Source organism: Caretta caretta, chromosome 27 (assembly GCF_965140235.1).
Source record: "Caretta caretta isolate rCarCar2 chromosome 27, rCarCar1.hap1, whole genome shotgun sequence".
In the NCBI taxonomy this organism is placed as follows: domain Eukaryota; kingdom Metazoa; phylum Chordata; order Testudines; family Cheloniidae; genus Caretta; species Caretta caretta.
This window is the reverse complement of record NC_134232.1, coordinates 8,194,928-8,209,493: the sequence shown is the minus strand read 5'-3', so window position 1 is coordinate 8,209,493 and position 14,566 is coordinate 8,194,928. Positions and strand designations below refer to the sequence as shown.

General features: G+C 43.9%; 1 protein-coding gene across 8 annotated transcripts in view; it reads right to left on the bottom strand.

Moving 5' to 3' along the window:
- Positions 1-14,566, bottom strand: part of KANSL1 (KAT8 regulatory NSL complex subunit 1) — a 173,106-nt gene that overhangs the window by 43,031 nt on the left and 115,509 nt on the right. For all 8 annotated transcript variants that reach the window (XM_048830092.2, XM_075123709.1, XM_048830094.2 and 5 more), the window contains one exon: positions 6,183-6,324. In XM_048830092.2, coding sequence (XP_048686049.2) covers positions 6,183-6,324 — 142 coding nt within the window. The remainder of the gene's footprint in view (positions 1-6,182; positions 6,325-14,566) is intronic.

The following is a 14,566-nucleotide window of genomic DNA, read 5'->3' as shown; positions in this document are numbered from 1 at the left end:
TTACAGAGGGGAGTGGGTAACAGCCAATGATAGTTGATTCCACCCACTAGCCATGCTCTTCGCTTTAATCACTTAGGACTGCATCCAGTAGATCAGCAGTTCTCAAGCTATTTACCATTGTGGGTTGCAATCCACACACTATATTATAAACAACACACACACACACACACTCCCACCCACCCCCGTATGGGCCTAAGGAAGTCATATGGGTTGCAGCTGTATGCTGACTGGGCTGAGAACCACTGCACTAGATCCATCTAGATTTCTAGAGACAGTTCCATAAAGATTTGGGCTGTTTTAAATATGGAGATAGCGCTATGCAGCAAATTCCTACACACTCAAGCAGTGTTTTGAAAGGATTTCCACCAATACAGCATATCTACACTAGGGATTTGCACTACTGATGTACATCAGGACCAAAAGCCTAGTGTAGACAAGCACCCATTCCCTCAAAAGGGACAAGAATCAGTGTTTTCTTTGGACTTTCAGAAGAATTAAGTTTTTCATTCACAGGTTCAAGCTTATACTAGAAACACCAGGCTCTAAAAACCTCCATACATGACATTTTCATGTAAATACTTCCAAAAGACAGACAGCTAAGGGAGGTGAGGGGGGGGAAGGAGAAAAAAAAAAAAAAAAAGACAGGGAAACCCAATAAAATCCAAAAACTCATTGGGTTGCTTTTTTTCCACAGTTCTGTCTGTGGGAGCTCTCTGAATATTGCTGGAGACAACAGACACAAGAGTGGTGGCTACAGAAATCTGGGAGCATCCTGGAAAGATATTCCTTCTCCAAGCCCTGAGTAGCTCCCCAGAACAAAGCACAGAGGCTAGGGCTTTTGCACTAGGGTGAGACTGGAGCTGAAGTTACTTGCTCAAGATCACACAGCAAGTCACTGATGAGACAGTGAGTACTCAATCTGGTGCCCTAGTCCCATGCTCTAACCAATCATTCTCGTTAAAAACAATACGTATTGTGGTTCTGAACACACAACAGGGGTGTTACAAAAACATTAGAAATCGCCATTTTTGAAATAAGCCAAGTTTGACTCATGGGCAAAACTTAAGTTTCTGCAGAACAGACTATTAACATGCCAACAGGTGGATGTATTCAACAGGGCCTGGGCTATGGTTTCCTTCCCTTTAGAGCAGAAAAAGATACTAAAATTGGTCAAATTCAAGAGGGTATATTAGCCACTGCTGGCCAGAAAATCTCTATCTGATACAGAGATTGCAGCTATTCCTAATGAAAAGTTTCCTGTATCACAAGCATAAGTAGCTCCAACTCATGTTCTCTGTGGACAAGAGACCAGGCACAGTCTGTGCTAGTCCTAAGCACTGGGAGCCTCTAGAACAAAAACTGACCAATTGCTCAATGTTGGCTCACCAGGGATCCTACTGAATTACTGCACCTGCAGCACTTAGTACAAGAGGAGAGAGAAGAGGACCTGACAACAGAGCACCTCTTCAGTAAATTACTTCATAGGCACATCCCATTTCCTTCTCATTTCACATCCTCCATTTACCCAGAGAACAAGTTATTCCTGGGGGAATTCTGTACCACTGCACACATGCAGAATTCATGTCCCCCGCAGATTTCTTTACTTCCCTGCAGAAAAATGACTGAGGCGGAAGCAAGACTAAGCTGCAAGATGGTGATGTGCCCTCCCCAGCAGCACGGGTGTGTCATTTTGGGTCCCCGGAGCAGCCAGCGGAGAAGTAAATCACCGGGGGAAGGGGAGGGGGCTGGGGACACCCTGGCTGGTGGCTTCTACCCTGCACTGGGCTCAGCTACTACTCCTGGCTGGGTGGGACAGGCCTTGCTCTTTCTCTGAAGAAGCGGCCAGGACCAGGTCAGACCCACCCCCAGAAGCCTCCCGTCTGCAGGAAGCCCCGCAACCTCCCCCCTCCCCGCTTTTTGCCCCCATCACTCCTCAGACATGTAGGGAATGGTCACTATGGGGAGCTGCTCCCCCATCCACCCAACTCCTATGCATCTGCACCCCCACCGCCCCACTGAGCTGAACGCCCACCCCTCCTGATGAGTCTCACACTCCCTGCATCTGGAAGTATCCTGCACCCACACACACCCCCGCATCCAGACCACCCCACGGAATTTTTTTGGGGGTGTGTGTGGGGGAGGACGACACAGAATTCCCTCAGGAGTATGAGCATAGAAAGTAGCAGTGCATGCAGAAGCTACCTCCTCCTCCTACCCACCGATATATTATAGCTGTGACCTGGAGAGTTCATCTCCATGGTTGAGAAGGGAGTTTAGCTTCCGATGCATCTTTGCTGGGACTGCCATCAAGGTTCCCAGTTGTGATGGTCTGTGACATGACACATGTTCATCCACTGGAAAACGGACTGAAACCGCAAAGTTGCACAGAATGAACAGAAGTAATTGTGACAACTTCGCAATTCAGTTCAGATTTAAATTAGAGCCACTGTCCTAGCGGTGAAAGGCTCAGTATCTTTCACAGTCCCGAATCAGCATGATAAAGGGAACAGAACACAGGGTCAGGAGATCTACTGCCAGCTCTACGCTGATTCATTGTGTCCCTTTAGGGGGAAGAGTCACTGCATCTCTGTGCCTCAGTTTCCCCATGCATAAAATGGAAATGATAATTACCCTCCTTTGTAGAGCATTTTGATATGATTACTACCTCATTTTCCTCATTTGACATTTGAATGAGATCATTTAGAGGCATACTCTTACTAAGCACACTCTTACTAAGCACTATTCCCTAATTCTATGGGCTTGAAAAATTTACCAAACATATGCTAGAGAACTAAACCCCTACCATCTAGAGGCAGATTTTTTTTTTTTTTTTTTTAAAGACACAGGGAGGGGGCATACTGACATAGTCCAGGAGCAAATGTCCTAACAAGAAAACCCAGCCTCCTTGCTACTGCCAGCTATTGAGAAGGGGGAAGTGTTGGCATTTCTGCCACAGAGCCGACTCTGGGCCCTGCCTGAAGGTTCTTCCCCAGCTCTCCTCTTTATCAACTTCCAAGTAGCACTGTATGACTAATCAAAATTTCCATCCCAGTAGCTCCTGCAAGTGAGAGGAGAGGGGAGAAGAATGGGGGATGACGGGGACGGGACAAGTTCTGGCAAGTATAGATAAAAATGTATTTAAAAATAAATCCATTTTTAAATTCGTTTTGATTAAAATTAAATATAGTTTGTATTTTTATAAATTATAGGTTTAATTTTTAACACAACTATTTAAAATTACATTTGACGTTATGACAACCTATGTTAAGGCCTATGCTTACTATAATCTAGTAAAATAATTTAAAATAAATATAAAGCAGTACGTTTGCTGCCAAGATTTTAAGAAAGTCAAATCACTGAATTGATGGAAGTCACTGGCTAAGCACTTGGAACCACAGCATACTGAAGTACTAAACTAGTTTTTGACAGCAGTAGCCTCTTCTGCAGGTAGAGAGAGAACATGTTCTTCATTTCAGTTTATTCAACTAGTTCAGTCCAGTGACTTCTTAACTTTGAATAAGCTAACCACAAAGCTGAAAAGGAAGGAAAGCTTATTTTCCCCTTCCAATCTCTGAATAAGAGAGATGAGAGAAAACAAGAACCAGTTCAATTCACTAACCACAGATATACAACCCCTTGTTTAAAAAATCAATTTTATATGTAAAACATCTTTTGACAAACTTTCAGATCAACTTTTTTCCTTGTGTATCCTGAACATTTGAGTGTGCTTTACTTAAGAAAACATTCTAAAATGCTGCTTTTGCATATTTAATTGAATTTGAATATCCATCCAAATACAGTTTGACACAATAAGAAATGTAACCGTCTAACATAAAAAATGTAAAAATTAAGAATCTAAATAAAAGTTAAGGTCTAGAATTGCTAATAAATATTTGTAAATACATATCCTTCCACTCCACCGCCATTTCTCTCCCCCCATCCTGGTTAGCACAAAAGAAATACCACATTTAGTGTAAACGCTATATTTAGCTGCAAATCAACCTGTCTGAATGGTTACCAACCAATCAGAATCAAATCTTCTTTTGGAAAATAACTAAATACTTATGCTTAGCATAATACGATTAAAATCGATGAGGAAGATTTCCTGCTTGTTGATCTAAAAATCATGATTAAAATTGGTGACAAATCCTTTTGATTTACATCACCCTAGACATGCCAGGCTGTGGGTAAGCTGTCACTTAGTACAGAATGGTTACCACATCTAGAGTCTCTGCACTAAATTTATTTGAGCATAAGCTTTTGTGAGCTACAGCTCACTTCTGTTAAACACTGCAATACTTGGAGCAGGAAAGGCACTTGATTCTAGTCTACACAATTATAGCAGCTGTTTAATGCACCTCCCATATATATGTCCCCCTCACCCGCTAGTCCTTGGAACACCATGTGATTGCAACCAGAAGGATAAGAGATGGATGTAGTTTGTGTCAGACCCACTGAATGGCACTCTAACTAGTAATAACATTAGGTGGCTCCCTTGGCCAGGGGCAAAGTATGTTGCCACTCCAGTAACCCTTGCCCTTGATGCACAGAGAACCTGGGGCCTGAACAGAACAAGTCATCATCAGACCACCAGGCCTGACTGGCTGCCTCCATTTAACCTGCTGTTTGTCAAATGTATAAATGGATGCCCACACAAGCAGCAGCCCACATTATGATGACTGAAAGAATAACTCCAATGCAGCAAGTAACACACTGATGCTCATACTGGGGTTTCCCAATCTAGAGACCTGGGTTTGCATGTGAATGGGTATGAATGTCCACACACACAGAAAAAAAAGAAAGACTTCAACTCACTTGGAACTACTGATCAACATTCAGGAAAAGCCCAGGACTCGAATATCTGTGGGTACATCGTACATTAGGGTCTGAGGTGCACCAGCAGAGGTGGATGTGGGTTTTGGGTTGGAAGAAGAGGAAATGCTACAGATCAGAAGTAATAGTAGAGCTGACAAGAGGCCCTGGACCGGACTACTGGACAGAACTGCATAGGTTTTGGGCAGAATTGGAAGGTGGAAAATTCACTCAGCACTTAAAGTCTGAACCTAGAGTCTCATTTATTTTCCAGGAGTACTAAAATTAGCTCCCAATTTTTTATTTTGGGGGGGGGGGGGGAGATGAAATTGAGGAAGTGGAAGCCCTATGGAAATGCTATCTCAAGCAAAATAGGAAAAGCTGCACCGCCACAGACATTTATGCTGGTCTGCACAGTGTAAAGAATATTAGCTCCACTCCGATCATGCAAAACACACAGCCTGCTCTTCTCTAGGGCAGATGTCTGGAATGGGATGACAAATCCTCCATCTCTCCCATTTACTTCCTGCTTTCAAGTTTAAAATTTTCCATGAACATGGCTCCTAGTTTGCCTCTAAAGTTACATTTCACACAGACCACTAGAGCCTATGTAAAAGCACAGTGGAAGTTTTGTATAAAAGTCAAGTATGACACTATAACCCACAGGAAGCAAACTTATGTCAGTCTGTTTCCAAATAAAAGCAGCTGCACTTAGACCTGAAATATCCCAATTGTAGTATTTTCTTATTAGAGTCTCTTCCTCCCCGTTATCTCTTCTTTCAACAATTATGTAAGAATCTCTCTCTTCTTTTTTGCCTCTTCAACCCCTTGAAATGCTACATATTTCTGCTGGCTTCCCCCAGTGGAATCTTACCCAATTTCCAAAGCCCCATATATTGATGCTATGGTACTTTAAAAGTTTGTGTCATCTGATAAGAGTCTAAAAAAGTCACATCCTTTTGGGCATTAAGTACAGATCAGTTTCTTCTTCCCCAGACTTCTCTTGCTCTGCTGGTCTTTACACTCACCCTCAACTACTCCCACAAGAACTCACTATAACAGCTTTCACACACTGGCTGGGAAGGTAACAACTCTCAGCACCAGCCCTGTTCAACCATTATAATCACTGGCTTTAATGATGCAGCCATCTTTATGCTCTTTGTCACCCCCAGATGAAAGAATTGTTCCTGACACATGTTCAAATTAATTTTAGAACTAACCACATTTGTGCAATATGCCTAGTGGCAGCAGACATATTAAGCCTCAACATCCAGAACAATACGTAATATGCATGCACACCCTGCTCTCTCTCTGAAAGCAAACAGCCATTGACAAAAAAACAAGCATCCCCAAATCCCTCCATTCTTTACCTTATTAGCACGAATCTGCTTGTAAATATCTGTTTGTTGTCGGATTCGGTATTCCAGGTCTGAGACGTGAGCTTGGAGCCAGTTCCAGCGACTGACTATAGCTGCTCTGTCTGCTGCCCATCTCCATTCTGACCGTCTCCTCCTGAAAGAGGGAAACAAATACTTTTGAACACAACTCCAAACACACATTGACAAAGCTTTGTTGGGCGACTCAGAGCAGATGCATCAAAAGCTTAATACTAAAATGGCATGAATACCCTTCTCTCAAACACAATGTTAATCTACTGCAGAATTGCAGAGACCTCCTACTATGATAGATTACATTGTTCATGTCTGATGTTTCTAAAATATGCTTCAGGGCTTCCTGACCTGTAAGGAAAAAAGGAGACTATACTGTTAAGTTTCGTACTTTAACGAGTACAAAAAAAAAATCCAGATTAGAGGTGATGCTCTGTGTTCTTATAATTCCACACCATTCATTCAAACCTTCAAGCATGATATGGATATCTAACCATTACATACTGAAGTGAAGCTAATCGTATTTCACTTAAACCACAGAACAATTAGATGGCAACACCTTTTGGTTACATCCAACACAAGCCGATTTAGAGGTGCCATACAGCGAGTCAAAGCACACCAAACCCGTTTGCCCTTTCGCTAACTCCACTATCCCTGAAATGAACATAATACAGTACTGGAAGGGCATGCACTTCTCTCTACTAGACTGTGTAATCCACCACAGTATTTTATAATTAATTCATTCACAAAACAAAACTATTACTCTGTCACCACTATATACACAAGACAGAAGAGGAAGCTACTTACCTGTAACTGAAGGTTCTTTGACTTGTGTGTTCCCTATTTGTATTCCACTGAGGGGCTATGCATGCGCACTATGTGCCTGGAGTCTGAGAATTTCTGAAGTAGTATTCATTGGTCCACACATGCGCCCTGGCTTGCCTTGTGCTTCCATCAGAGGCAATAAAGGGTAGGGCAGACTGACCAAGTCTCCAGTTCCTTCTCCACTGCGAATCTGGCAGATCTGTAGCAGAGGGAAGTGGAACCAGATAGGGACCACACACCTAAGAACAGGAGGTTCTTCGAGATAAGTAGCCTCCTCCTCCCAGAGATGGTCCCTATTTGCTGTTTACCTGTGAAGCAAACAGGACTCTGACCAGAGTCCCCCAACTTAGTGAAGATGTTGCGTACTACCAAATTGTGACGTTCCCACCAGTGATCCATTGCAAAATGTCTGCTGAGTAAGTCCGTGAGTACATTCTGCGTCCCTGGAAGATTGGCTGCGGACAAGAGGATCGGGTGGTTGATGCACCAATTCCAGATATTGATTGCCTCTGCGCATAGCATGGATGATCTTGTCCCTCCCTGTCTGTTGATATAAAAAACAGCGGTGGGGTGTCTGACATGATGGGAGCAGACGAAGGGAAGGAAGGCTTGGCATGCTGGTCTCACTGCTCCAGGATGTTTAAGTGCATACTGGATTCTCCAGGAGTCCTTGCTCCTTGAGCCACATGGTCATTGAGGTGAGCTCCCCAAGGATGCGTCAGTGATAATCATCTTGTCTGGGAAGAGGAAAGAAAGGGAACTCTCACACAAACGCGATGTGGGTCTGTCCACCATTGAAGAGATAATAGCATCTTGATGGGGATCATCAGCATGGAAGCCCTGGAGTGGCAGTTTGGTAAGTAAACAGACTGGAGCCACGTCTGGAAGCAACAAAGTTGGAGTCATGCGAAGGGGGTCCCATAGGTACACAAAGCCATGTGGCCGAGGAGGGACAGGCAAGTCCTGGCTAGTACAGAGGGAATTGTTCATGAAGCGAGTTATGTCGTCATTAATCTCCGGAACTGTTCGCAGTTTAAGTAAGCTCGTGCTATGACCAAACTTATGGTAGCCCCTATGAAATCCAGAGAGTACATAGGGTCTAGGATCGATTTTTCGAGGTTGACGCTGACTCCAAAGGAAGAAAGAAGATTGAGTAGCATGGAGGTTGATTTGTGGGCTTCCTGCCTGGACCTCACGGCTAGGAACCAACGGTCAATATACAGAAACACAAGGACACCATAAAGTCTGAAATAGGCCACTGTGATGGAAATAACTTTGGTGAAGACTATGGGGAGCAGTGACTACCCCGAAGGGGAGCACTCTGCACTGGAAATGGTGGGTGCTCAGGAAACGTCTGTTGGCCGGATGGATATTGATGTAAAAGTAAACGTCCTTCATATCTAGAGCAGTAAACTGCATGCCTTTCTCCAAGGATGGGATTATTGCTGCCAGCATGACCATATCAATCTTGAACTTGTGGATGAAGCAACTGAAATGCAGGAGACTGAGGACTGGTTTCTACCTGCCTTTCTTCCTAGATATCAGGAAGTGGATAGAACCCCGATCCCTGATATTCTGGGGAGAATGCGTTCTATCACTCCCCATTCTAACAAGGAGTTCACCTCTTAGGTGAGAATGCGGTCATGAATGTGCTCCCTGAAAAGGGACAGGGGTTTTGGAGGAAGTAGTGTGATAAACTGGATCATACAGCCATGGTGGATGACATTCAACATTCACCTGACCGTTGTTATTGCACTCCAACCTCAGGAACAGAGAGCTAAACAATCTCTGAAGAGAGTCGGGGGGGATCACAAGGTGGTAGGCATAGTAGATGGTGGCTCTCAGGCTCACATCAGAAATATCTCACTGCTGGAGATTGCAGCTGTGATGTCACAGCCTGCAAGTGGGACCCTGGGAGGTGAGACGTCTGTGTTTTTTGATGTTTCCTAAGAGGTTTGTAAGGTGTCATAATTAACTTGAGAAGACCTATACCACTGAGTGAGTGGGTGGTTGGTGGTGGAATTTTTGCTTTGGGGCAGGAGTGTAGGTACCCAGAGAATGAATATTGTCCCGGGAATCCTTGAGCATATGCAGCAATTCATCAGTCTTCAAGTTAAAAGACAGGATTTGTCAAAAGGGATATCAATAGCATTCTGTACCCCCCTAGGAAAGCCAAAGAGTGGAGCCAAGACTCCCTACACACGACTATGGCTTTAGCCATCGCCCTGGAGGAGGTATCTGCTGCATCCACTGCCAACTGGAGGGGCATTCTGGCCACCAGCTTCCTTTTCTCAATAAGTGCCTCAAAACGAGCTCATTCAAGTTGTGGCAGGCTATCAGTAAGTTCCTCGAATTTACTGTAATTCAGAAAATCATTTTTGGCTAGTAATGCTTGTGAGTTGTAGGCTAGACGTAGGAATACCTTGCATCCCAAAAGTTCCAGACACTTGCCCTCTTTGCCCATTCAGTTGCAGCCTGGACTTCTAGAGAATTTGGGGGACAGTGAGGAAAAAGGAATTTGGAACCTTTGGCGGGGATGTAGTAGCACTTTTCAGTTCCTTTAAAGGTAGTCGTGCACATAACACAATTCTCACTGGTTCTGAGGTGTGGAGGATATCTAGCAGCTTGTGTTGAGGGTCTTGAATTTTTTTCCAGGGGAATTTAGAGTTCCTCTGCGACTCTGCACAATAATTTCTGAAATTGTCTAAAATCATCCAATGGGCAAGGGGATGCTGTAGTCACCGCTTCTTCCAGAGATGAATGCCCTGCAGAGCCGAATGCCTGCCAGAAGGATCCTGGAAGAGGGAATATAGGCGAAGGTTCCCTCACAGACCATGTAGGTTCTGGGGAAGGGGGGTGTGGGGTGACCAGGGTCCCCACTATGGCCAACAGGCCAGGTCCAAGGGAGATTGTGGGGGGGGGAGGCATACCATAGGGGTACCAATGGCTCCAAGTAGTGGTTGAGGTGGTAGATGCTGCCATGGATGGGACTGTCTCCATGAAAGAGCAGAGAAATGGTACGACCTAGACAGTTCCAATTCATCGGGAGAGAAGATGGACTCTGGTTCCAGTGGCTGCCCCATTGGAGCCTGTAGAAGAGTGCAGAGTATCTGTGGGGAGAGCAAGGGGTCCCGTACCAAAGGCATATCCCATGGTGGAGAGATGATCTCTCTAGAAGTCAAGGGACCTGCTGGAGGGAGTAACTCCGGGTCCAGCAAGGCAAACACATTCTGAGGAACAGCCACTGTTCCAGATCTCCCCGGTGTAGGGGGCATGCTCTATTTTCCCCAATCTCCCCAGTGTAGGAGGCACATACTCTTTTCCAGGTATCAGTGACAGCGCTGTGATATTTCCCAGAACAGGAAGATCCCACGTCTTGTGGGGTGCCGGTAATGGCAGCATCGATTTATTGGAGCTTGAAACCGCAGGATTCTATTGCTTATAGGTCTTTTTTTTTGGGGGGGGGGGGTGTTGGAGGTTGGTGGAACTTAGCATGTGCTCCGTCCCCATGGCTCGAACTCAAGGAAGGAGCATCCACCTTCTTTGATTTGGAGAAAGACTCAGTTCCATGCTTATGGGTGTGCTTCCTTACTTCCCTGGGGTCCACAGAGGTGGTACCACTGGCACTGGATTTGTACATGGTAGCAGTAGGCATGCTCCTTGCTGAGTCAGACCAACGTACTGGGTAAGGGCAAGTATTCCCTCAGCCTGGGTGGGATCTCATGGCGAGCTCCATGGAGGTGCTTCTGGAGGCAAAGAGCCCAACTTTCTTGGGTGCAGCTAGGGAAGGGACTAGCAAATATTGCACCTGGACACGATGTGAGCTTCCCCCAGTAGAGGCAGCACTGGTGGTGGTTGCTGACCAAAAAGGCAGGCAGGCAGAAGTCACAGAGCTTGAAGCCCAGAGTATTCGTGCGTGTGGTCAAAAACCTCCAAAGTCTATCTAAACTAAGTATTAAAAAGTGTGACTAATAAAAGCTACAATAAAACTACTATAAAACTGGTAAACTATGTACAACTATCCTTACTTTAAAAAGTGCATCAGAGATGAGGACAAAGTTCTGATCTGAACCATGCACCAATGAGACGGAACAGGAGACTCAGTCGGTCTGCCCAGACCTTTATCGCTCCGGACAGATGTATGAGGTGAGTCACGGTACATGCACATACCGACAGAGACAACTTTTCAAGTTCTCAGACTCTGGGTGCATGGTGCGCATGCATACCCTGAGGAATATAACAGGGACCATCACTTGAAGAAAATAAAGAATCAAGGAAGGAAAGCTATGCTTTAATACCCAATACGCCAAACCTTGCACAACAGAAACCACAGTAATACATAAGCACATTGATTCTGGTGGGTAAACACCAAATCCACCTCTCCACGGCAAGAACATTAAAGTAAATGCAGCAGAAATGGTGACAGAAATTACCCACACACAAGTAGTCTCTGTATGTTCCATAGCACAGTCCTTGCCACATGTGGACCTCCCAATTGTAGCACAATTGCAAGGCACTTCTTTCCTCTTATTACAGTGTTTTCCCTACACAGAGTAACAGTCAAAAGATGAGAAAAATTATAAAAGCCAGCTTTTTGATGAGGGGGAGTTGGATAGACATATCCATATTTCTCTTTCCCTTTACTCACCTCGAGCAAGGTTATGGATTCAGGACCCCTTCCTATCCACCCCTCTATGGTTGGAGACTAGACTGCTGTCCAGATAATTTTCCAAATGTTCACAAATAACAGTTCAGATTTGAGCTATGATGCTGATGGGTAAGGTGGGAGGGGAGAACTGCAGCACAGATGAGCTTTTTGCCTATCCCAACCTATGCCAAACCTCATGAAAAACGCTCTGCAAAAAAAAAAGTGAAAACCCCAAAAAGATTGTGAAATAAAAGAAGATATATATACTATGCAAGTGTAGTAGTTATTCAAATATAAAAGGCACATTCTGTCAAGAATGAACAGATCACAATTGACTGCAAGCTACCAACATACTTACCTTTTCAGCACCAAGCCTATTACAAGTTTCAAATAAACCAATGAAACATATCATGAAAATACAGATCTAATGTTGAACCCATTGGGCAGCAGTGCTGGTCTTGAGAAACTGATAAAATTCTGAATTCAAATGTCCTGTGTTTTCTATGATTTTACTTCCGCAGTTTTACACTATTTTGCTATAACAAGCTATGACAACCTCCTGCAGAGGTTTGTGTGAGGAGACCTGAACCTCCAATTTTAAATACTAGAACAGAAAGAGAAATTTAGGATAACCTTCCAGCAGCCACAGTTCAGCCTCCTACTGTCTTCTTGTTCTGAGCTTGACCCACGATTGACTTGGAACAAAATTAAGCTGGTAAGCCATCAAAGAACTACATAGTTTCTCCAAATCATTTTTTTGATTGTGTCTTTATGTGGTTCCAGTTCTTCTTCATTAAAGAAAATCAAGACAAATTTCCACAGACTAACAGTGTCAGCGGCTTGTAATCTGTCACGTTCCTTGGAAACCACATTAAATTGCTTTTGTAAATTTAGTCATTCTCCCTGGTGTCCCTCAGTGTAAAATGCATGCTATGTTTGGTCAAAGTTGGCCTCATACTCTGTGCAAATTCAACACTAATGGTAGCTGGATCCAACACAAACAGAAAGAACTTGATCCTCAGCTGCACTCAAAACACACACACCCCATAGCCCTGGAGTCAGAGAAGGATGCAAAGGTGGCCCAATGATAAGGCTGGCCAAAGGTCTAACGAGTCTATGACGTACATCAGAGCAGTCATAGGACTAGTCTGACTACACTGGCTGGAACAGTCCCCTAGAGACTATTCTGCCATCCCAGCATCATAAGATCACAATGAGCACTGGCTCTAATCTCAAGCTCTGTTATGCTCTATCTTGCCCCAGTAGGAGAGGCTGGTAGGGTAACATAGCTGTAAGCCACCAGGGAACTCCTTTACAATAAGGGATTTCCTATCTAACTCCTAATGGCAGCATTAAATTTCCTTTGTACTACTGAAGTGGAGCAAAGGGGAAGTTAATGCGGGCAGAGAATCTGGTCCACTATCTTCCAAGTACACCGGACCCTCGCTAGAGCGTGCGTCTATATAGCGTGAATTCGCATATAATGCGGTCATGGATCCCAAATTTAATTACTTTAATTGGAATTAATTTTAATGTGGTCCCCACTATAACGTGGTCCCCGCGTTAACGCGGTACCATGCATGGATCACAAATCCCACTTTCTAGCGACGGTCTGGTGTACTTGAGAAAAGACTGGCCAATCGAAGTTTTCCAATCAGTTATACATAAGGGCAATGGTCATTGCAGAGTATTTTAATTTTCCACAAGGTAAGTCCTAAAGTATGTATGTTACTTCTTTCCCATCTAGGTTTAAATGGCTTGCTGTATATTTACACATCAGAAGTTTGGGATGCTGTGGGCTGGGGTAATTTTTTGTATTTTTGTTTGAGCAAATGGCAAAGACCTCCTTGTCATACCTCTCTCTGCATTCTTGGATAGCACCTTCAGCACGTAGGGACACAATATTCTGCTCTGTCCACCTTCCAGAAGTTTCTAGATGCTAGTAAGGCAAGCCTTCTTCACAGTTCAATCCGTTGCCCTCAACATCCAAAAGTGGATTACACCCCATAACTTCTCTCCACTATTGACACTATCTATTCCCTTCCCCACGAGGTTTCTAGAAAGCTTTTAGATTTATGATTAATCTTAATATGTTTAGGAATCTTTATGTTATTTTTCTGCTTTTAGAAAAAGTTCTCATTCACTAGAGCCTAAAGTTTCTAGTATTAAAAAGGGATTTCAAATAAGTTATATTTGTGTAAATACTTCTGTGACATAGAAGTTAAATAACCTGACCCATGTTCCATCTCACTGCTCCATCAAGAGGAAAAACAAAGAGGTTTTCACATCCCTGTGCTGAACACAAAGTACACATCACACAGCCATCTCACCCGGATACCTTGCACCACAGATGAAGGCTCAATCACACTTTCTAAAATGGCACTGAAAACAGTCTGGTCCTCTTGCTATTTACAGCAAAACTTTTATCAGCACTGGTTCAACTACACCTGTCGCCAACACTGGTAACTTTCCTAGTGTACAACAACTTTTTGAAAAACAGTAACCTATGTAACTTCAAGTCCCAGTTTCTCTGGTCTTCCTCAATGGTCAATTCCATTTCTCTGACTGGCACTAAAGAGCAAACTTTGTACAACACAATTTATGGAGTAGCTGAGGCAGTTAATATTGTGAGGGGGAGGGGAAACGTTATGTGGAGTCAGTGTGACAAAGTTCTCCAAAAAGGCTAGTTTTTTTTTTTTAATCAAACTTCCTCGCTTCCTAAATATGAGGAAGTAATACTCCTAATTATTTTAAGTGTCCTGTCTACTTTAGCTGCTGATGCAGTTTCAGATTAAGCAGAACACCACAATAAACGAGACAGCCAGATGGCTGGGCAGGATCAGTGTCACTACAGATGGGCTACCTGATCTATTTCTGAAGTGTTTACAGAAGC